The following is a 25,952-nucleotide window of genomic DNA, read 5'->3' as shown; positions in this document are numbered from 1 at the left end:
TATTCTCATTGGGTACTAAGAATATAGTCAGTTGGCTTTACTATGTTCCTTGATAATAAATGGAGCTCTTTGCAACTCTATTTCAGTCATGCAAATTTCAAACTAATGGAGAGCCCTGAGAGAGTCAGGACAAATCACACAACACAAATAGATCTACACAACACTACTAAAAATTTGATTCAAAAGCCTGCAGTTTATGAACGAAGCCATTCTCAGTTAATAAGCTGTATCCTTCCATGTTACCAGTTTCATTTAAGTAATGCTTAACATTTTTAAAACCTGTCGTCAGCAAGAGAACAATGACAGCTAATCAGTTAAATAAATAACAATAAAGAGAAATGATGGTTTTGCCAATTTTAAAGAAGTATTAAATACTGACTAAATTCTTGCTGCTCTTGTTGGGCCAATGGGTAAGGAACACAGGAGCAGTCCTAAACGAGAAATAGTTGCCCCAAAGAAGATGAGTCATGAAAGGAAAGGACTCTAAGTTTATCTTTTCCTTGAAAGAGGGTAAATTTCTTAGGTTGACTAATGATAATGCAAAAAAGTGAAGATATTTGTCTCAGCCATTTTATCTGGTAATATCCCAAGTACCCAATCGCAATATCCCATGAGTTAATATGTTCTTTTTTTTTTTTTTTTGAGTTAATATGTTCTTAAAAGTGACATGAGGTATAAGCAATAGAAAAATAAATTAATCCTTCCTCTTTCGTGCCAGTAGCAGAAATGGTGGCCAGTAACACTAAAACAACTGAAGTCTGCGTTTGGAAATGAAGGTACAATCAGGGGATAGTAATCATCAAGAAGATGATTATGGAAAGATGAATGATAACAGGAAGGAGAAGATAGGTAGTAGGGCCATAATGGGACAGGAAATGCCTCACTGACTTAGTAGAGAGGAAAGATAAAAGGACAACACTGATGTAGTTTCAAGGTGGTGTCTATGCTGCTATGTTCAACCCAATCTGTAACAGGTCTCATATGACCAAAATCATGAGTTCTGTGTGAAAGATGGGAGTAACATAACTGACCTGATTTTTACATTTATTTAATTGATTAATTTATTTATTTATTAATTAAGAGAGTGAAAGAGAGAGCATGAGCAGGGGGAGAGGCAGAGGGAGAAGCAGACCCCCAACTAAGCAGAGAGCCCTACGTGTGGCCTGATCCTAGGATCCCAGGATCATGACCTGAGCAGAAGGTGGATGCCCAACTGACTGAGCCAACCAGGGACCCTTAGCTGACCTATTTTTAGATTACTTTTTAAAACTTTAATAAGATGAAGCCATAGAGTCTTACTTTGTATATCCTCTCTTATGATTTGACACTGCCACATTGTACTAAAGGTATCATTCATTCTAAGTCCTTTTATTTATTCAAGTTTATTTGATGGATTATGAAAAGAAGTGGTGCAGAGAATCTGTCAATGAGTATAAAAGGGGGAGATACAAAAGTTAAGGCAATTGTTGGATACCTTATAGATCAAATGATTAACTGGATTTTTTTCCCCTTTTCTGCTTACAGTCATTTATAGACACACCTACAATCTGTTTGGCACTAGATTTTTTATTTTTTATTTTTTCTATTTTCAGGAGTTAATTTTTGCCAAATTGCTCTACCTTATCTCATCTTTTGAGATGTGTGTCCAAGGTTGTTTGACATTCTTGTATCTAAGCCATCCAGTGTTTTTTAGATAGTATGAAGGATTTTTCAAATGTCCTGATAGTTTCCTTAAATCATGTAATTTTTAAGTTGCATCAGTCATTCCATATATATATATAAATATATATGTATATGTGTGTTTGTGTATGTGTGTGTGTGTGTATATATGTGTGTGTGTGTATATATATACACATAAAATAAGACCTGGAAGAGATTTGATTAGTTTGAACCACAGAAATTTTTGATACTCAGTCATTTTTAACCATAAAAGGAGCAATTTCATATGATTCCCACTAGTAGATCACACTACTGTATATTTTCTATAGTTATATTTTAAAATAATATATTTTTATTATATACAAAATACCTAAGTTGTGGGCTGCTATCTTTACTCCATGAGAATGTTACATAAATTAATGAATGCTTCATAGTAGCCTGTTTTCAAATATTGAGCAGTAATAAACATTAATTATAAAATCTTAAAAACTTTGCAAAATAATCAGAGACATTTAAATACATTTTACTACTGGTAACTAAAGGGAATCAGTTAAAAGTCAAAGTTTAGTCATTTACACTATTGGAAGAAAATAAAATGTACAGAATCCAAAACAGCAAATATCTCTCATATGTCTTTTTTAAAAAAATATTTTATTTAATTATTTGACAGACAGAGATTACAAGCAGGCAGAGAGTCAGGCAGAGAGAGAGGGGCAAGCAGGCTCCCTGCTGAGCAGAGAGCCCAATGCAGGGCTTGATCCCAGCACCCTGAGATCATGACCCGAGCCGAAGGCAGAGGCTTTAACCCACTGAGCCACCTAGGTACCCCTCATATGTCTTTGAGTTGGCTTCTCAACCTGGATTTCGAATGTGAATGTTTCTGAGAAGTTAAGGATTCAAATGTTTCATAAATAATTAAACCATATAATGAATATATGATTCAAGAGCATGAAAAATTTCTTGCTATTTTTCCCCAAATATTCATCCATTACGCTAACACATCGAACCCCATAGTACTCCAAAGACACAACATCCTTTTTAAAGACTACCACAAATAACTGGACACAGCAACACAGAAGTATTTTCTTGGTCAAGGTACTGGTTTTCATGTCTTCCTACAATTGTTAAATAGTGTTAAGAGGGTTAGATCCTATTTAGACCTTTGGAAGACTTTATTGGGAAACTTTTTCAATATTTAACATTTTCAAATGCATTTCACAAATTTAGCTTTCCTTTATCTGTGGACAAAAGTAGGCTGTAGAGTGTTATCATATAAACTGAAAGCCTATTTTTTAAACAATGCCAGCAGTTATCACTGCCAGGATTGTCACTGATTCCAGGAGTTATCAAAAGAAATAAAGCTAAGTAGAAAAGATTTTTGGAAAAAAGTACAAAACCTTTACCTCATGCTGATCACATTTTAAATTCATATGCATTTGTTTTAGTTGTTTACCATGTCTCCTCTAAATTGTAAACACTATAAAAGTAGAGAATGTTTATTACACTCATATACATGCCTATGTGTATATTTATGTGCGTGTGATATGTGTAAATATGCTCACATAATATAAACTCACTATAGATATGTGTATATATAGTACGTGTATACATGTATAGATGTATATATATTATGTGTGTATGTAATGGTCTACTGGTATGCCATAAGTTAGAATAATAAGCATTAGTTGAATTAATGAATAAATAAAACTATAAAATCTAGTCTGTAGTCATTTATATGATGTTTTCATCTCTTCTACAATAAATTCCCATGGTATAAGTTTACTTCCAATGAATTCTCTCCACTATTTAACTTATTATTTACCTTCTGATTACTATCTCAAATTATCTCATAGGCCTTCTCAAATAGATTTGTAATGAAAGCAAACTCCAGGGTCTTGGGTGGCATAGTCTGTTGGGCATTGGACTCTTGGTTTTGGCTCAGATTGTGATCTCAGGTTCATAAGATAGAGGCCCTTGTTGGGCTCCATGCTCAGCATGGAGTCTGCTTGAGAGTCCTGCTCCTTCTGCCACATGTACTCTCTCTCTCAAATAAATAAACAAATCCTTAAAAAAAAAAAAAGTAAACTTGAAATTTTCATTTACTCCAACTTTTCCTCTTTTCTTAGTCTCTGTTCTTTGGCTTTATGTTTGTGTTTGGCATATATTTCCATAAGTCAACAGACAAATGTTGAGGGTCTACATTGGGCCAGGAAATGTGTTTGTCCTGGGAATACAGAGAGCCGTCTGTTAAACTGTGGACCATAACTGTAAACAAATAGTTAACCATACAGAGAAGTGCCAACATAAGTATTAATGTTTATTTGATTTTTCTTTTTCAGAGAGAGAAGAGTACAGGGAGAGAGAGAAAATCTTAAGCAGCCTCCACGCCCAGTGCCCAACATGTGGCTTGATCTAATAACCCTGAGATCATGACCTGACCTGAAATCAAGAGTTGGAGGCTTAACCAACTAAGCCCCTGGCACCCCTGTTTAAGTGATTTTTTTTTTTTAAACAGGATGGCTGTGCTTCAGGAATTATGAAGACATAATATGTGATGTAAGAGAAAATTTTCACAGTTATTTTGATTAGAATCCTCAAGGAAGATATGGGGTCTCATCAACCATGAGAAGGAACACTCATTTTAGGCAGAAGAAACAACTTGTACATAGGCAGTCTCTTGCCATTCCCTTCGTTTAGTTCTGCAACTGTACCAGGAAACAGTAGAACCACCAGACTAATCTGGTCTACCCTAATTGTTCTCAATCACAAATTATATCATTTCTTCCTTGTGCTTAAATTTATACTCAATTCTTTTAATAAAGTTCAGAGATTTTAATCTGATATAAAAGGGCCTTCATAGTCTGACTGATCACTCATTTCTTCTCAGAATATCCAACCTCTGTTTGTCCATATATGTTAAGCGTCATGACCTTTGCAAGGGCTGCGTTCTCCTAGCCCAGGATCCCTACTTCCTTCTCTTCCAATAATTCCAAATAGCTTTTTTTTTTTTAGACAAAACTCAATCATTATATGTTCAGAGAAGCCTTTATGAGGTTGAGAGGGTTATCCCTGTAACATTCTTTATACTTATTTTTTCATATTTGTCAGATTGTGCCATCAGGGTGTGGCCTCCTGCCACTAAAGTATCTATATTGCTGGTAACCATATCTCTTATTTCTGCCTCACCTGTGGGAGGCACCAAATTTAAGGACTAGTGGAAAAAAAATCTATACTCTGGGATAATTCAAATAGTTTTTAGAGTCTCAAGAAAGTTAATGTCCTCCATATTAACTGGCTATTAAGTTCTTTGAAATCATGGAATTTAAAAAGACTTTAAGGCTAATGCAGTGTTTTTAAAAATATTTTTGACCATGACCCACAGTAAGAAGTGTTCTATATCACAGCATAGAACATACACATAATCATATATCTAAAACAACAGTTCCAAAATACAATACTTAGACTTACTAGTTATGATATACTAAAAATATAACAAAGTTAATACCAGATATTACTTCACAGTTATTTAATTTAACAAAGAAAAAAAAACCAAAATGAATAATACCCAGATAAACTAAGTAACAAATCAATAAAATAGCTTTGCGTTTACTCACAAAAATGACTTCAAGTCCCATTACTGGTGACAACTCCTCCTCCATTTACGTTAATGTAAACTCCCCACACTTTACATGTAGAAGTGAAGTCTTGGAGGTAAGTGACTTGTCAAGACAAATGAGCACAAAGCTGGATCCAGAACACATCTAAATCTCATGTTAGTACTCTTTCCACTACACGACAATGAGAAGAACAGAACTTCTGAGAAGCTATAGCATCTAATTCATTCATTCTTTGAAACTGAGATTCTCTGCCCCTTGAGCAAAATACCTTTACTAAGGAAGTCAGTGAACCCACTGCCTAACCTTTTAATCTCTATATCACAATCCACTTTTTTGACAGAGGATCTGTGTTAAAAACAATACTGTTCTAGAATCCAGTTAGAAGAAATACTTAATCATAAGAGATACAGAATTATAAACTCTAGATCCAACCTGGTGAGGCTTCAATATAGAAATTTCCTGTGTTGGTAATAATACTTTTAGAGTGGGAAAGTGAGTGAATGGAGATGATACCAGAAGTTGGGAAAAGAAGAATTTCACTGATAGAAAAAGCATACCACAGAATTCGGAGCAAAATGAGAATGAGAGAACTTCAAGTTCTTTGCTAATTCTTTAAAACTGAAATTGTTAGGATACTATAGTTATATGAATGTTTGTTATATATAAAAGTAATTTTTCTATCTGTACATTTTGTCTTACTCTGTCCTTATCTTTGTGAATTGGAAATGACACTTTCAGGGGTTTCTGGATGGATCAGTCAGTTAAAATGTTCTTGATTTTGGCTCAGGTCATGATCTCAGGGTCTTGAGATCAAGCCCCACATCAGGCTCTGCACTCAGTGGGGAATCTGCTTGAGGTTCTTTCCCACTGATCCTCCCCCCTCACTCATGTTCTCTCTCTCTCTCTTTTTCTCTCTCTAATAAATAAATCTTTAAAAAGAAGAAATAACACTTTCTCATATTTAATAAGAAGTATACCTCTTGTGGGGCACCTGGGTGGCACAATTGGTTAAGTGTCTGACTCTTTTTTTTTTTTTTTTAAGATTTTACTTATTTATTTGACACAGAGAGAGAGATCACAAGTAGGCAGAGAGGCAGGCAGAGAGAGAGGGGGAAGCAGGCTCCCTGCTGAGCAGAGAGCCCGATATGGGGCTCAATCCCAGGACCCTGAGATCAAGACTTGAGCCAAAGGCAGAGGCTTAATGCACTGAGCCACCCAGGTGACCCTTAGTGTCTGACTCTTGATTTCAGCTCAGGTCATGATCTAGGATCATGAGATCGAGCTGCATGTCAGGTTCTGTGTTCAGTGGGGACTCACCTTGAGATTCTCTCTCTCCCTCCCACCCTGCCCCTCCCACTTGTTCTCCTCCCTCTCTAAAATAAATAAATAAATCATAAAAAAAGAAGTACACCTTTCATATTTAATAAAAGGTACCTATAATATGCTATATCAAGCTGTCCTGAAATGGCCTTTGGAGAGAAGCTCTCTCTATGTGTGAAATAGATCATCTTTCTCAGGCTCATGCTATTATTTCAGAGTGATTTAGGAAGGGCAAGAGCACTCATTATCTAAGAGTGCTGGAGCCTACAGGCTTAAAGTATTATTCTTCATTGAAGACAAAAATCAAATGACTGTACAATTATAATGATCACAGAAACATGACTAAGTTTGAAACCTCAGTCAGCAGACCACATGGGAAATCGGTGTCTATAGAGAAGTCAAGGACCTCTCTGAGAAGAAACTAGGTTAGACTAAGCAGGCACTTGAACGAAATCACTCATATCGAATATTAGTTATTCATTTATGAGTCTATAAAATGATAGCCTGAAATTACCTAAATGTATATACATATACAAATTTATTTACCATAAATTCATAAATTCATTACTTGATCAATTATTTTGGAGTTCAATTGTGAAAAATGTCACATACATTGTAGATTTTTTTAACTCAATCATTATTTACATATTTAAATATAAATATTTTCATTTTCATCCTTCATTCATGATACATATAATCTTAATGCTACCACACTTTTAATTTAGAACTCAAAATTGAAATTCCAATAAACTCTCCTTTTATATTTCAGGTTTTCCAGATATACTTCACAAAACAATACAGACAAAAATTTGTACCAAGCTACTGATCATACCAAAGAAATTAAACTATTATAAATCATTCTTTCGAAGCATAGGTTTTTCTAAATGTTTAAATATAATATAGTTAGATATGTTACTGCACATCATTTCTGTTTCTGTTATTTAGAAAGGAACACATTGGCTCCTTTTGTTTAAAAAATTCTTGTGTGTAGAAATAGCAACAAAATAAAACTTTAACTCAAAATACAGTAACGCACATTAAAAAAACCCCAAAACAAACCAAAAAAAACCACCTTATTTTTAAAGCACTCTTGACCAGCCAGCATTTGTCCTGCCTGTCTCAGGAGTTGTGTCTGTTGGTTACCCTGACTGAGAAGAGCCGAGTACTTACGCGTACATCATGGACCCAGGACTGGGGCAGCTTCTATCCAGTCAGCATCTGATCTCTATCAGCCAGGTCAGGGCTGGGAGGCTGGAAAAGAACGACAGTCACTGGCAACAAGAGAGGAAACAAGTCCAACGTGTTTAGGGACTGAGATCTCGAGTCCTGATATAGCCCGATAAGAACATGATCAATTTTGTGCCAGCTAGTTCGACTCCGCGAAGTAATTATTAATACTTCATAGCACAGAGAAGCTCCAAGCGGTGGCCGGCACACAGAGTGCAACTGCTGATGATTCAGAAGACCACACTTTTCCAGTTGGGGAGGTATGATCGGCATTGAGGTGTGGCTCCAATTTGTTTAAAAAAAAAAAAAAAAAAAACCAACAAAACATTAGAGTACATCGATGGTACTTCCTTCTTCATGAGAATTGTTATGTCTCTTCCCGTGCGGTATGGGGGTGTGGTAAGAACCTGAGCTGTGGGCCTGAGCCAAGTACCCTGCCACCCTGCTGGTGCGACCCTGGGCAAGCTGCTTAGCTCACTGGGACTTATTTTGCTCAAAAGTAAGATGGCAGGACTCTATTAGCTTTTTCTACTGCTGTCCATTTTAGTTCTAAAGATTACAGATTTTATTGAAAGAATTTATTTACTCCCAAAACGCAAAAGAAGAATGTGATTGTTTTATTTTTTACTTTTCATTTTTTTTAAAGAAGAGCTTAGGGGTTGCCTGGCTCAGTCAGTTAAGTGTCCGACTTTTGATTTTGGCTCAGGTCATGAACTCAGGGTCCTGATATTGAGCCCTTGCCTTAGGCTCCACACGCAGGGAGTCTGCTTGGGATTCTCTCTCTTTCCCGGGCCTTCTGCCCCTCCCCCCACTCATGCACCCTCTCTGACTCCTCTCTCTCTAAAATAAATAAAACCATTTTTTAAAAAATAGTATATTTCATCTTAATGGTGTGTGAATACCTCAGTATTTATAAATAGTCGTTTTAGATAATTGATTTTTTTCAGGGATCTTGGTCTGAATATATGAACTTCTAGTGAAGATAGTAAAGTTTCAGCATGAATATTACAATTTTAAGAGCTGCTTTTAAAGGCTTAGAGCCAGGAGATATTAAAGAAAAGAAAGCTTTAAATACGAGTCTTCATTGTTCTTACAGAAAACCTTTATTTAAAATACTATAAGCTATTTGAATGTAATATTAACATTTTAATTATAATACTCAACAAAGTCATTAATATGAAATATATTTCCCAAGACATTTTACAAATGGAAAAACTGAGTCAGATTTTCAGTTAGTGTAATCATTGATAATATGACAAAAAATATATAACAATATAATTTTGAAAAGGAATAAAAATTTCTGAGTAAATAGTTCACAAAACTTACTGAAACACTTTACCTATGTTGAAAATTATAACTTAATTTAGTCAAAAGTAATTTTATTCTTTGGAGATTTGATTTTTTTTCCAAAAGTAAAAAAACATTAAAAAAATCTAATAAAAAAGTGCTAGACAAATTACATTAATTTTAATATGCCTATAACACACTATTATTTCTATATTATAATACTGTGCTAACTTGAAATTAGCATCATATACATATGCTTTTAAAATGTTTTTAATGTTTAAATTAAAATATTCTTCATTAATAAATTAATATTATACTTGTATACATTAATATTGTAATTGAATTTGTTAAAGTTTATAAAAATATCCTCAGCTCTTTATGTTAGTAAATAATAATACAGAGAAAATAAACTCTTGGCTCTAGTGGAGAAAATTATGCTATACAAGAATCACGTGAGTACAAGAAGCAGCTTTGAGGGCTGGAATGGGATGTGGTTTGCATATATTTTTCATATTCATAAATATTCAAAAAAAAGCAGCTCAACTGTTTCTCTCAGGAATCTTTCTTCTTATGCCATTCTCTCAAGTTATCTTCTATATGATTTCAAATTTTCTATTTCTTTCCTTATTTTTGTTTTTTTCCTCTTCTGATTTCAGTGAATATGTAAAATAACTCATCTTTATTCTCAGAGGTAATATCTTTACCATGGTGGGGTGGCAGCACCCTAGGGCCCTGACTAAGATGACTGGGTTCACTTACTGGTGCTATCGTCTACTGACTATGTAACGTTTAGGAAAATTCTTAACCTTTCTACATCTCAGTTTTTTTCTCTGTAAAATGAGGATACTACTTGGGCATAGTTTAAATGAAAGAAAAATGTAAAGAAGTTAAAATAGTGTCTGGTTCATAATAAAGCCCACAAAAATATTAGGTCTTTTAGTCTCTCCAACTCTCATTTTTTTCTAAGAGTAGTGTTACATTGCTAATTACTTTCAATGAGCTTCAAAAGGGGAATTTCCAAATTCCCATTTATATGGTTTCCCTTTCCAGCAATATATTATGTTTGCACAACTTTTAAATTTTTTTTTAAAGATTTTATTTATTTATTTGACAGACAGAGATCACAAGCAGGCAGATAGGCAGGCAGAGAGAGAGGAAGGGAAGCAGGCTCCCTGCCGAGCACAGAGCCAGATGCTGGGCTTGATCCCAGGACCCTGGGATCATGACCTGAGCTGAAGGCAGAGGCTTTAACCCACTGAGCCACCCAGGTGCCCCACAACTTTTAAATTTTAATTAAATTAATTTTAATTGTAATCCATAATTAAGGATATTGATGGATTAAGGTCCAATTAATGTAGCATTTTTTGATTTTTTTAAAGAATATTCCTTATAAGGCTGAGTAACTATCAGCTAATTCTGAAGGTTGACAGGCACTAGTTATTTATACTATAGAAGAGAAATTACTACATGTGAATTTTATTTCATTGGTTCTTAGTACCTTCAGCACACCTTGCTCCATGTATACAGGAACAATACTGGTTTCTATTGCTGCCTTGTTGATTGATTTATTATCAGTCAAAAGACAATAAGTGTATGTTGCAAAATGTCAATAGGGAAAGTCACTAATAAGATGACATTAGATTATGACATCAAGCGGAAAGTTAAGATACTCCCAAACTGATCACATTTCTTCAGTTTCCAAAATAAAAGGAAGGAATAGGAAAAAGATAACTTTTAGAATAGAATCTAAAAGGTTTGTATACATTTCCCTGTAATTTCAGATTTTATAATAAATTAGTTAAGCTTATGAACTTAATAGAGTTATAACAAAGAAATAACTTAGCTTCATACTTAGTAATAGCCCAAGGTTTGAGAAATGGCCTTAAATTTTATCTTGCATTTATTAAGTCAATCAGCATACTATTTTGCCATTGAAGAGAGAACATAAGGGGATTTAGTGGAGTTTTATACCTTCCCAAGTATGAGGACTGCCAAAGGGTGATTACACGGAAGGAAGAGAATAACCTCAAGGGTGCCAGTGAATTCTATGGACTAGAATGAATGTATTATTGATTTATGGAAAAGGAAACCAAATTGAAGGCCTCCCTTTAATAGATTGTAAGAACAAATAGATATGATTTGCCCAGGAAACTGAGGTAATAAAAATTGGAGACACTTACTATAATATCAACTCATTTACAGGTATCATTTCCTTGTGCTTATTAAATTATGGAACCAAGAAGATCAAAAGATGGTAAATGTGTCTTTTTTTTTTTTCATCTCAAGAAGTAGATTTTGGAGGATTTCAGCCAGTGTGCAAGCAAATAGGTTTTTTTTTTTTTTCCTCAGATCATTATTGTTTCCTTTAGAAAAGTTTTATTTGGAAGCAAAATATATATTTTACATGTAAGGGAAATTATTTTTTTCAATATAAATATTTCAATTACTTCATTATAACCACCTTCAATGATGTAGACATATTCTATTATCATTTAAATATGACATATTAAGTGATGTCCTTGCTGATAAATATCTGTATTATCTAAGTCCATAAATCTAAGATAATTTATCAGTCTCTACATTTAAAAATACTTCTGCTCAAATTATTTTACAAGTAATTATAAAATATATTTCTGCATCCTTATATGTAGAGTTCACTTTTTTATGCTTTGTGATCCATCTATCATCGAACTAAATGTTGGGAAACAGAAGATATGCACGTGGTTATACCAAATTGACTAATAGCAGTAGCACTGAGATTCTGTTTCTAATAATCAGTCATTTATTTTCATTCTTTGGGTGACAGTCTTGGAAAATATTTTATGTACAAACTGTTTAACTCTTCTGAAAAAAATTAGTAGGTTCTGTTGTTCTAGAACATTATATGAACTTCAACTCAAATTTTGGAAATTAAAAAATATTTTGCGTGACAACTGTTTAACTTTTGGGAAAAAATTGGTAGGTTCTGTTGTGATAAAACACTACATCAATTTCAACTCAAATTTTGGAAATTTTTATGTTACACTTTCAGTATATCTATAGTTTACAGATATCCTCTTTCATGATACTTTTAATTCTGGCCTTCTAAAAAGAATAGGACTTCTATGTATAAAAATGGCTTATAACATCTGTAAGAGCATTTTTACATGGTTGAGGAAACTCATCAAACTCATCAAACTTTTAGTTGATTAACTAAAACCTGTCAGCTTTAGAAAGAAAAAAACTTGAGCCTGATCTCCAACTTGAGTGCTAGATGGTAGGGTAGTCAATTAGGGAAAAATTGAAAAACCACAAACTTCTTAATGCCAAGGATCCTTCCACCAAAAGAATCTTTCTTTAAAAATTCTGTGTGGCTGTCTGGGTGGCTCAGTGGTAAAGCATCTGCCTTTGGCTCAGGTCATGATCCCAGGGTCCTGGGATGGAGCCCTACACCAGGCTCCCTGCCCTGCAACAAGCCTGCTTCTCCCTCTCCTATTTCCCCTGTCTGTGTTCCCTCTCTTGCTCTGTCTTTCTCTGTCAAAAAATATATATAAAATATTTTTAAAAAATTCTTTGAGCATAGGTAAAGCATCAGAATCAAATGGCAAATTCCAAAATGACCATAAATACTATGCCAAAGTGATACAAGGAAGGGTTTCCATGGGTCTTCACAAAGAATGTGAATGCTTCTCTGTCATCAGGAAGATCAGATAATTAATGCCCTGGATCAGTGAAATGGCCAATGAGCAAGGAATGGCTAAATTCATGAAACAGCAACAGAAAAAAACCCACGTTGAGAAGCTTTCTAGAAGATATGTTGGACATCATCATGCAATACTATGAAGAGCATAGCTCGTGACTATGAGTAAGATTCCGTTTCTTCCGTACTGGTTTCCCAACATCAAGCTGCTGAACTGGGAACTCCACATCTAGGTTTTTGCTTCATCTCTTAAGTGGATGGATCCAGTTGTCCAGGAAACTCTTCGCCCAAAACTGATGCATTTCCTGGCCTCAAAGAGACATAATTGCCTTTCATCCTCTTTATTGGAATTCATTCTGTCTTAGGGCCATGATATGTTTTTATGATATGTGTGTTCGTGCACAATTCATTGTCTAGAGGACAGCTGCCAGCTTGCTGGCCACCAGTGGCAGTTTCATTCCGACCCTTGCCAAAAGGCTGCTGCCCAATTTAACCCGTTTCTTTCCCAGAAGATAATACTTTTAACCTTTGCTAGCAGCACAATGCTGTTTGGTCGACTAGAGTATTTTCTTACTTAGAAACATGATGAGGGTAATAGTTGGAAGTGGAGAAGCTGATACTTTTTCCTCTAGGAGAGTAGCAAAGGTATGGAAAGAACAATAAGAAATAACCACAGGAATTCTATAGCAGTGATTCATTACATCTTAAGATTTCTTTACCAGATGTGTGAATGAAGCAATCTTTCATAGACACATATCTAGACTCGTTTTTAGAGTAAAGGGAAAAAATAGAATAGAGGGAAGTAACCTTTTTAAAGACAACTATGAGAATGCCAGAGATATGCCCCCTCAAAAAAAAAAGACAATATAATATAATGTATTATATATATAATATAATATAATCTTTTCAAGATGAGGAGTAGAATAAAAACGTGATCAGGCTCCCTAGTTGACAGGGGCACTGACATTTATTGTTTTGGCTTCCATCATATTTTGATATACTGCACTTTCACATATTTGATTAGGTGAATTGTTTATGAATAAAATTATCTAGTTTTAGATAAACTCTTCATAGAATGGAAAAGGTTGAGTATAGGTAATAAAGAAACAAACAGAAGTTAGACCTATTGAGAAGTGTTAGCTCTTTCAGAGAAGCATGGGGGAAAGTGCATGCTCTTGTTCCTAATACCTTTAATTAATGAAATACATCCAGCCTCTTTCTAAAATGTAATTCCTTATTAAAGTATCACTGAAGTCTCTTTGGATTAATATCTACTCTTCTGGTCTCTTTTGTCTCCCCATACCACGGCCATTGTTTTGGTGTACAGCATTCCTACATGTTAAAACACGAGCTATGAATATGATCTAATATTTTCTGGTATGCACTTTCAAAAAATAATTAGGTATTTCTCACTTGGAATTAAGCAGACTAAGATAGTCTCATCTTCTTCAAATGATACTGGATCTGAGTAAGATGGATGAATGTATTCTACATTCTTACATATTAGCTATATATGTCAGTGACTTTGCAAGGAAAAATGTGTCAAGCTGATCAGCACCCCATAAGCTCCCCCAGCAGGGTTAAATGCAAAGAGACTGTTCTGTGACACAAGTACTAAATAAGCATTTATTTTTCTTCATAATTTTTGAATTGAAAGAAATCTTTTAAGACCTCAAGTAGGAGGTTTTTATAACAGCTCCTCCAGATATTTTTTTAAAACAAATTTCTCTTTCATGAATTAATTAATCCTCATGGCTCTGTAAGACTGTCCTCTATTCAGACAATTCCTCAAACTGTATACCCACTTTACTCCCTCATTAAACTGTAGTCCTATAGATGCCTGTTGAGTTCTTGTTTCACTGTCTTATCATAACTATATTCAATCATATATTTAAAAAATATTTTCTTTACCACTTATTATGTGCCAGGCATCTTCAGAAACATTTTCTTGGCCATCCACTATGTGCCAGGCATTGTGCCTCTCATATGGCTAAGGCTAAGCTGGTAAATGTGACACCATCCTGCTCTCGGAGAATTTTACAGTCTAGTCCCTTATCTCAAAGTTAACAAATTTTTGTGCCTCCAGGTTTCTATGTCATTGTCAGCCACCTAATGTCTTAATCACCTACACTCAAAATTTGAAAGGTATCTTTGACTCAGTACTCACTTTAATTCTCTGTGTCTAGCCAATGATTTTGGTAATTATTCCCTCAAATTATTTTTTTGGTCCATATACTCTTTTCTCATCTTAATCTAGCTTACACTATTTTAACACCTTGCCAGCTGAATTCTATGACTCTTGCTCTTTTTTCCTTCCATGTCACCTTCATGCTTATTAAAGACTAATTGTCCATAAACATGACTTTCATCATGTGACTATTTTAGAAAGCTTATAATGGCACCCATATTTTCTACCTCATCAAGAATGTGCTCAATGAAATTCTAAAATCCTCTGAGAATCAAATTCATCCCAGCTCTATCTCCCATGATACATTGCATCATGAACTTCAAGCCTAATTAAGCATTGTTATTCTTAAAACATGTAATATTCATTCTGACTTTGTAATTTCTGTTATTATAGCCTCCTTCCCATTGAAGTGTTCTATTATTTTCTCTCACTTAAATATGACACTTCGTAAAAGCTCAACCCAATTACAACCTCCTTAATGAAATCTTTGATAGTTTAGGGTAACACAAAGTGCAGTTCCTGGGTGCAGGTTGAGCCTGCACAGCTCAGTCAGTTAAGTGTCTGCTTTTGGTTTATGTCATGATCTCGGGGTCCTGGGATGGAGCCTGACATCTGGCTCCCTGCTCAGCAGGGATTCTGCTTTGCCCTCCGTCCCTTCCCCTCTGTGTGTGTGTGTGTGTTCTTTCTCTCAAATAAATTAAATAAAATCTTTTAAAAAAATAAAAATAAAACAAAGTGCAATTCTTGGGTACTGACTGCTTTCATTCAAATTCTTGTCCTGCCACTGATTCTGTGATCTTGGTTATGTCATTTAATCTCTCTGTGCCTCAATTTCTTCACTTGTAAGAGAAAAATGAAAATTGCATCTATCCTTTAGAACAGTTGTACATAGCAAATGAAATTATGAGTGTAGATGACCTGGAAGAGAATCTAACGAGAGTAGTTACTCAATAAACATTACATCATTCTCATAATCAATAATTTAGTTAATAGTGGTATATTGTTCTAGAACTCGTAGCTTCTTCACTGGTAGACTTCTCAAACACAATGTATGATACAGTTTCGTGTTTTTGCTATTATGTATTCTAGTTTTGTCTCTTCAACTTTATTTGAAATCCAAAAGACCAGAATGTGGATCTTTTCCTTCTGAAGTATCTTCTGGTATCTGATATAGACCCATAGTAGATGGGCAGTTAACACACACTGGCTAATTTATCTTACTCCATTTCAAACTATAATTAGTATTTATTTTTTACATAACTTCTGAAAATTGGAAATATGATCTTTTTCTCTTTTTAATTTTGAAAGTAAAAAAAACTTAATAAAAATTGCAGTTAGCTTTTCAGAACTCTTTATGAACTCCATCTTTCTTGGATGCTAAGTAAAAGGAATCTTCTAATAAATTACATTTAAGAGAAAAATAGGATAGCCACTTCCTCTAAACATTTTCTTTCCTTTATTGGTGGTTGATTTTAGGTATTGCAGTGGCTTATAACTTATTTATAGATGGCTTATAGTCTTCATTGATAACTTAATAATAGAGATTGACTCTGGTATGTAATAACTTGGAATTTCCATTGCCACTCTGAAGCAGTGTCACACCATGTCTGAAGTCAGGGGTTATAGAAGCAGTCTATTCTGCATGCAGGAAAATAGGAGGGTACTATGTCTGTAAAGAATTTAAAAACAAAAGGAAAGTTACTGAAGTTGGTGTGGTCTATTGTGAATCAAGCTGATATGTACAGTTGTGTACAAGTTTGAGGATGGATATATATTTTCATTTCTCTGGTAAATAGCTAAGAATGGAATGGTTGATTTGTATTGTAAGTATATATGTAACTTGGTCAGAAACTGCCAAATCACTTCTCAAATTGGGTTTTACAATTTTACATTCCCACCAGGAATTTATGGGTATTCCATTGCTCCCAAATGTCCACCAACCGATGAACGGATAATTGTTGCATATCAGGTAACAGACTGCTATTAAGCAACAAGAAGGGAACTACTGATACCCTCAACATCATAGAAATAATCTCAGAAGCAATATAGTGAATGAAAAAAGTCAGACATAAAAAGTACTTATTGAATGAGTACATTTATATGAAACAGTAGGAAAGGCAAGTCTAACTGATAGTGATAGAAAGCACATCAGTGGGCGTATGTGGCAGAGCTGAATATGTAAGGATTAAGTGGGAAGGGCGATGGAGATAATCTATAATTGATTGTGGTAGTGTGACACGATATATAACTTTGTGAACACTCAATGAATTTTATGTAAATTATATTTTGATGAAGTAGATCTTTAAAATTATTTATGTGGTTTAGGGCATGAATTTCAATTTTGTGTAAGTCAGTGTCCTGAAAAGAAATGCAATAACAAACGGTCTTCATTTGAAAAAAAAAAAAAAAAGAAGTTGGTGTGGTCATTATTGTTACCATGCACCAGCAATTCTAAGCAACAGTAACTGATAAAATATTCTTCCCTGCTAGGGGTGGACTAGTCCCACTTATTCTCCACCCCCACCCTACCTCCTATATCATGCTCTAAAGTATCCTTGTGGGCATTAGATTCTTCCTGGTCAGTATTGAGAGTTCTGATACATCTTGGTACAGCTTTTTTTCCTCAAACATTTTTATTATGTTCTACAGTAAAAATGCATTTTATATCACAGCATCATACACATATTGATACATATATATGTTTCACAAAACAGCCTTTTGTACTAGCAGATAATAGCACTGATTTTGAAAAATATCACTCTAAAAAAAAAAAAAATATCACTCTAATTTCCATCCAAACCAAAACTACAAAGACTGTTCTGGAATGAATTAAGTAGTTCCCCTAGGGTCCCATGAACTATTGAAAATTAGATTTCTGATATTGAGAGGTGAAAATAGAAATGAAAGAGCTGATTTACCTTCTTTGGCCTCTTTACTAGACAACAGAGAAAATGGTACATCAAAGTCAATACCCAGGCTGAGAGGTGGGTATCACCCAAAGACCTCCCATCCTTGCTCTTTGGAATTTTCATTTTCAAGTCTGTACCTGACCTGAGGACCATCTTTCAACTTTTCCTCCAAATGTACTTCCTGTCTGAAAACATACTATTATTCTCATTGAATTCTGGCCAATTTCTGGTTTCATCCCCAATTCACATAACACTGAAGTTCATTAATCTCCATCCCTTTTTACACTGTGTGCCTTGTTTCATTCATATCCATTGAGTGTACTAAGTCCTTAGGTATTTCTATCACCATCTATGCATAATTCAAATACTTCTCACCGGGGGTGTTATTTTATGCCCATAATTCATTAACGAAACCAGTCATGATGCAATGCTCGCTGGCCAGGATTTCCTCATGAAGCTGTATTAGATTCCTAATCAACAGCAAGATGAGAAGTCTATACTTAAGGATACATCTCAAATATTATGAATTATTCTCTCTTATATACTCTTTAGTTTATGATAGAGACCAGTTGTAAACAGGGACTTAATCATTGTTATATAATTTCTGAAAATGTATTATACACAGCTAAAGTTTTATGAAATATATTTAAGTAAAAATTTTAAAGGGGATGATTTATTCTGAGTTCTACATAAATAACCATTCAGTTATTTTATACCAAGTGAGAAAGGGACCTTAAATCTGTTTCAGTAAGGATTGTAGGAAATGATTACAGATTAATATGCATACTTTTTCCTAGCTAATTTTAATATAGGCTATCATTTCTCCTGAGTCATGGTTTTTCCCATTGTTAAAATGAGGGATTTCAACATTATATGCTCAGATATATAATTATATATGTTCACGATAACGTGATATGTCAGAAATTGTAAAAGGACATTTAACCATTGTAAGGCTGGTAGGTTAATTACTCTTTGCAGACAACATGATTTTCTGAATAGAAAATCTAATTGAATTTAAAAAAACAAAAAGAAAATCCAAGTTAGTTAAGGATTAATCAGCTAAACTAACAAAAGAATTCAAAGTGACTTGATTCAAAAAGTGAATATAGCAAGGAATAACTTTGTGAGTATTAACCAATTGTGAATAATAAAATCTGAGGCAGGTGGGTGGCTCAGTCGGTTAAGCAGTGGCCTTTAGCTCTGGTCATGATCCCAGGATCCTGGATTGAGCCCTGCATAGGTCTCCCTGCTCAGCGGAGAGCCTGCTTCTCCCTCTCCCTCTGCCTGCAACTCCAGCCTACTTGTGCTATCTCTCTGTCAACAACAACATAATATAAAAATAATAATAAAATAATAATAAAATCTTTTCACAAAAGCAAAAGTGATACAATGTAACTAGTAATAGCCTTAAGAAATGTGCAATAACCACATACAAAAAGCTACACACATTTTAAAGAGAAGAAAAAAAACAACAAAGATGTGCCGAAAAAAAATTCCCAAAAGCTAAATGGATGATTTTTATATGTGAAAATTGTTAACACACCCCCTATTGATTAAATGGAATATTTTTAAAAATGTGAAAATGCATATTAGATTTGGAGATGGGGAAGAAGAGAAGTAGGGAAGAGAGAGAAGAAAATGGGCAGGAAACAATTAAAAAAAATGAGAAAAGAAACAAAATTCTGAAGATTTTAATGTTCCTTTAGGTATAAACCGCAAGATGGTCTCAGATTGTAGCTCTTCTCATGCTTTTTATCTACATCTCTCAGAGGCTTCTTTTTTTTTTTTTTTCCAATTTATTTATTTTCAGAAAAACAGTATTCATTATTTTTTCACCACACCCAGAGGCTTCTATTTAGCCTTCCAATTTCACCCAGATAATCACAGTAAAAAATGTATGGTTTTTACAAAGCAGATATGGCAGCAGTTAGGACAGTACAACCTGGAGAATTAGGCTTATGTTCCAAATCTGACTTTCAACATTGACTCTTTCCATGTCTAGTTTAATACCTCAAAACATAAACTTAATAAAATAGAGCGCTCTTAGTGGACTGAAGGAGTGGGTGGAAGTTTCAAAGATCACCAGCTCAAAAAAAAAATCAGTAATATTGTAAGTCAATATTTTGCATTTAAGATTAAAGATTTCACATATCAGAAAACAGAATAAATAGCAGTATACTGAAAAGAATATTTGACCAGGAAACCAGATTCCAGTTCCAGAATTAGTCACATATGGACCTTGTATGTTATCTACTTCTCTCTGGGCTTCTGTTTTTGTTTCTGCCAAAAGAAATTTTGTACTACCTCATCCCCTGTCTTTTTCTATTCTAAAATAATTATACTTCCATGATTTTAATCCCATAACCTATGACAAACCCAAGACCACTTGTAGTAGGGTCAAAGTTCTGATCATCAAAAATGTATCTTGTTCAAGATCCTCAGTGTGATTGTGGAATTGATTATGTTAGGTGCTGGGGGCCGGGAGATAAGCATTAATTAAACAAACAAAATGTATCACCCAGAGCACTAGCATTATATATTTCAAAGCGTCTGATCTGCACAGTCATCAGATGCATAATCACTATGTTAAATATGTCATGGACTGAGTCACTGAATGAAAAAACAGCAGGTAGTATTTTTTTGTGGGCTTATATATTTTTAAACTCTAGCTTTAAAGCTAATGAATTAGAATTCTATCATTACATAGGTCTGCTATGCTTGACTTCTCCTTTGGAAAGAATTAAATCAGTGGTCCTCAAATGTTTAAGTCTCAAGACGCAAACCTTAAAAATTACCAAAGACCTTAAATATAGTTTATGTGGACTACCTATCAATCATTACTATATTAGAAATTAAAACTAAGAAATTTAAAGTATTTATTTAAAATAAAAATAAGCCATTTAAAAATATCATTTTTATTTTTAAAAAGTTTAGTTCTAAAAAAACATGAATCTTATTTTAGGTCTAGGTCTACTTGCTCTCAAACTTACTGTATTGCCATGTGTTGTTTTGACTGAAATATTTTAGGAAAATTCTGTCTCACACAGAGATATAATTAGAAAGAAAGAGTATTTTGATAGGCTTTCAAATAATTATGGATATTCTTTGATTTTACACTAAACATGATAGAGGTGAGTTGTTGCCATGTAGAATCTGAGACCGTATCAATTAAATTTTTGTACTTTGTTATGTTAAGATCCATCAGTCTTTGTCACTCTTGATGGGATCTTTAAATGTGTATGATTTTGTAACATCAGGCATTGGGTCTTTATAAAGTACTGATTCACTTAATTCACATAATCCCCCATATTCCCAAGTGTTAACACATTTCATTATATAATATCAAGAAACCCATGTTTCTTAATATCAACATCAACCTCATTATAAAAAGTAAGTATGTTGGAAAGCTGTAAAATTTACAGGGGTTATGCAAGTTTTTAAAAATTCTAATTTTCACTTGTGAGTTTGAATTTTATCACAAACAACAAATGATTAGTTGTTTTCTTTGAAGTCAAAACTGACTTTATTAATTTTTTTATAAGCTGCCTGTCAAAAAAACTAAATCTAGGTAAATGATGCTGTATGTTAAATAGTAGCTTTTCAGCTTTTTTCAAGTATCTAAGAACTTTCCTCGAAACCATTGCACTTCAGTTTGCAGCAGAAATGTTGATGTACGGCTTTCATTTTGTCACCAGGGGTATTAATAAAAATAAAGTTAATACATCAGTAACTTGATGATAACTTCTTCATCAATAACATTCTTAAGTGGAACTAGAATTCTTTTTTTTTTTCTGGAATGCTTGAAAACAAAAAATGTAAAGGCAATGGGGTACAGTTTGGTTCCCCTGCCTTGATTCATACTAAGGTGCAGCAGTTTTAATCATCATTGCTATTGCTTCGGTCAGTACAAATATCAACATGGCAAAACCACTAATGATACTTCAGTTTTGATGTCAACAGCCCATGAGAGTCTCAGGGATATCCCAGGAGTCCTTAGTACACACTGATCTAAAGTCTTCGAACAAATAAATGCCATTATAAACCTCCCAAGATATTTTTAAACTTGACTTTTTAAAAAAAAGTACATTTTTATGCAATAAACTGAAATGCCTCATAATTCAAGGTTCAAGGAGAGAGAATAAAATTTGAACAAGACAGATTTAGAATGTCAGCAAAAGAAGTAAATTTTTAAAAGTCATGTCATAGTAAACTATAATAGGGCATAAGGAGGAGGGCAAATGGACTTTAGAAATATGTGTTTATTCCTTTTAACCATTGCTTGCATACCTTGTAGTTTATAGTCTTGAAATGGTTCCGTCATTAGACAGTTTCTACTTCTTTGGCTGGCAGCCGTTGGAAATGGTCCAAAATGCAACTCTGGAATCCTGTCTCTGGCATCCAAAATACATGAAAAATAATGTAGAGTTAACCTCCTTCTCCCAGAACTTCACCTTTAAATCTGAGTCAGACAAGGCCCTGGTTTCAAAAAGGTTCTTGCCAATTTGAAACTAGTCACATGCCATCTTTTTTAGCCAATCACAGGGCCATGCTAAAAACAACAGCTGGTCGATTGAGACATCATTCCAACAACCTGTAATCACCACTATCATTTTCGCTGACTGTAGAGAGTAGAGCAGAAAGTTCTGAGGACGGCACATAATCCCATCAAATCTTACAGCACCCAACATGTAGAAAGAAAAAATTATGTTCACTCTACACAAGGATTACCCAGTTTGACCCAAGCCTCACAGTGAGTCAAAAGTTAAAATACTGATGAGAGAATTTGGATATGGGATCTTTATTTCAAGAAATACCTTTTTTTTTTCTTATTCATATTCCTTTATGTGGCTGAAGGAAATGAATAGGAAATAACCTCTACAATTACCATTTTTAGAGTGTTTTCCGCCAGTACATAAAATGGCTTTGTGCTATTAACTCTCTGCCAGTGAAACATTACAGTATGGAACTAATATTTATTCAGCTCTTACTTCTGTAAGACATGCTTTTAGGCACAAAAGCTTTGAAGGGTTTGGTAGACATTGTTATTACATAAATTAAATTACTTTTGGCATTTGGTTAAAATATCTAATTCAAAACGTTGGTGTAAAAATACCCAAGAAAAAAAATCTGTAGCTACCTTTTGGCTTTAAATTATTCGTAATTAACAAAGGAAATATGTTCCAGCTACTATACAGGATGCTCTTAGTATATCTGTAGCAGTAGTAGATTGTATCTAATACTTGAAACATGAATCAACTAGGAGTTACATGACTCCTCAACAGCTGCTAATTACAGGGCAATGACTGAGAAACTACTTGCTGAATCCTCTACTCTTTCCAACAAGTCAGGATGCAAGTTCTCAGGGCTCAGCCTTCAGATATTTCTCTACCACATTTACTCCTGACTTGCATGAACTTCCTTTGCGTCAATTACGCTCTCGATATATTCATGATTCCCAGACTTACATTTCCAGTCCGGACCCCTTCTCTGAACCCCAGACTGGCATATCCAAATCTCTGCTCGACATACTCGTATTTCTCCAGACATCTTATATTTAATGTGTCCTAACCTTAACAATCAGTTTGCCCTAACCTTCCAGACTGCCTCTTCCCACTCAGTCTCAATTACAGTAAACTGCAGCACTCCTCATCCAGTTGGTCACGACAAAGATCTGGAAGCCATGCTAGACTGTTTTCCACATCCAATGCATTAGAATATCCTTGTCTCTATCTTCAGATCTCACCCCTTGTCACCATCTCTACCTATACCACGCTAATCAATAACCTGATCATCAGTTATCTGTAATACTGCATTTCCTCCTAAGCATCACTGCTTCCGTGATTAGCCCCGTTCAGCAGTCTACCCTGTATACAACAATTAGAGTGATCTCACTGAAATACTAGTCAGATTATGCTGCTGCCTTGCATTAACCCCTCACATGTCTTTTCAGCACAGTTAGAATAACATTGCTTGATCTTGGCATACAAAACCATATTTGATCGTGCCCTACTCCTTCTCTGTTCTTTCCAACCTAATTTTCACTCAGTTCCAGCCATGCTGTCCTCAGCCTTGGCAGTGTCTATACTCTCCCCTTTGAAGCTTTTCCTGGAGATACTTACAAGTCTCACTCCTTCATTTCTTTTGCATCTCCATTCAAATGTCACCTCATCAAAGGCGCTTCTCTGACCATGTTCTCTAAAATAGTGGCTCCATCACTCTCTATCCTCAACCTCTGATTACTTGTTTTTCTTAGTGTTTATAGCTTGTTATCTCTGTCTCTGTCTACATATATATCACATGCATATATGTATATATATATCCATTTATTATTTTGTAGAGTGAAAACACAGATCATTGCCCTTTTAATGCTTACAACAGTGCTTGGCACATAGCTGTAAATATTGAAGTAACAAATGAATCAAGTACTCATTCATAAGGACTTTGTACATAAACAGTATACATAATATCTAATTTCTGAGATATCTTCACTAGCTGTACCTAATGGCCAGTTCTTTAATAATAAAGTTCTATAAATTGATGCTGGAACCACATACATAACACCAATGAATTATATATATATATATATATATATATATGTATATATACACACTCACTATTTCTAGAAACACACACACAGACAGACAAGCCAAGTGAGAACAAGTAAAGGCTATTTATTCAGAGTTTTTATAAGAAGGGAGTCAGAAATTAACATTTATTTGTGTTTGGTTGGCTCAAGGACAGGCAGAGCAGGGAGAAACTGTAGAAAGGTTAAATTAAAAGTAAGGCAGCCTATTTGATTGGATAAGGGTGCATATTTAGTTATCTGTGATTGGTCCTATGTTGAAAGTAGAGGAAAATATTAAAGAAGTTCTCAGCTATTAATCATATCATTAATCAAGTCCTGGTCATCTGGGGCTAATTGCTTATTTGGCCTCTTTGACTGGTCATTGTACATAGTGAGTTGGCTTTCTGGGCTGGTTGTTCCAGGTAATGGGTAAGAATTGTATATAATCTGCCCATTGCTTACTTGTATATTCAGCCTATAAGCAGGTAACTTTCAATAAGATACATATAATACATTATATATTTGAAAAATATTTTTATAATTATATTTTTAATCTCCTTTAATATTTTTGTTATCTTTTAAGTGTCTGTAGTTAAAGAACATCTCTAGGTATTGCTGCTAGTAATAAACATCTAAAACAAATAGGCTCATTTAGTGATGGTAGTTAAAATTCTGTGTTCAAGAATTTCTTATTTAAAAATGGCAAAGAATATTACCTAAAATATCTATAACAACAAAAATAAGATGAAAAACATATTCTATAGACGCTTATAAGGATATAATAGAGTGAGACAAGATTAGAAGAAATAGTAGTCAAGAATTTCCAAGAACTGAGGGCATAGATCTTCATATTGGAGAACTTAAAAAATTGAAAGCAAGATAAAGAGCTTTTATAAGTTCTCATCTATAGAATATTTCAGTAAAACTTAAGAATGCCAAAATATTAAAGAACTTATAAAACTCAACGCCCCCAAAATGAATAATCTAATTTTAAAAATGGGCAGAAGATGTGAATAGACATTTTTTGAAAGAAGACAATCAGGTGGCTAATAGACACATGAAAAGATGCTCAACATCACTGGTCATCAGGAACTACAAATCAAAATTACAATTCAATATCCCCTCACACCTGTCAAAATGGCTAAAACTCACAGTATGAGAAATAACAGGTGTTGGCAAGGATGTGGAGAAATATCCTTCATTTTTTTTATTCTCCTAATTCAAGGGAATGCTCTTGAGCTGTTAGTGGGAATGCAAAGCGGTACAGCCAGGCTGGAAAACAGTGTGGAGTTTCCTCAGAAAGTTAAAAATAGTACCATCTAACACTCAGCAATTACATTACTAGGTATTTACTCAAAAAACACAAAATACACATTCAAAGGGATATATGCACCCCATATTTATGGCAGCATTATCTACAATAGCTAAATTATGGAAAGAGCCCAAATGTCTATTGACTAACGAATGGATGATGGAGAGGTAGTTTATGTACTCTATGGAA

The 25,952-nt window shown here is 34.3% G+C and overlaps 1 protein-coding gene across 1 annotated transcript in view; it reads right to left on the bottom strand.

The window, feature by feature from the left end:
- Positions 1-22,208, bottom strand: part of LOC122919218 (transmembrane protease serine 11F) — a 90,897-nt gene extending 68,689 nt beyond the window's left edge. The window contains exons 1-2 of the mRNA XM_044268115.1: positions 22,174-22,208; positions 7,767-7,847 (exon numbers count right to left, since the gene is read on the bottom strand). Coding sequence (XP_044124050.1) covers positions 7,767-7,777 — 11 coding nt within the window. The 5' untranslated portion in view covers positions 7,778-7,847; positions 22,174-22,208. The remainder of the gene's footprint in view (positions 1-7,766; positions 7,848-22,173) is intronic.
- Positions 22,209-25,952: the final 3,744 nt, after the last annotated feature.

Source organism: Neovison vison, chromosome 11 (assembly GCF_020171115.1).
Source record: "Neovison vison isolate M4711 chromosome 11, ASM_NN_V1, whole genome shotgun sequence".
Taxonomy (NCBI): Eukaryota; Metazoa; Chordata; class Mammalia; order Carnivora; family Mustelidae; genus Neogale; species Neogale vison.
Note: the sequence above shows the minus strand (reverse complement) of the source record. Positions and strands in the feature narration are given on the sequence as shown.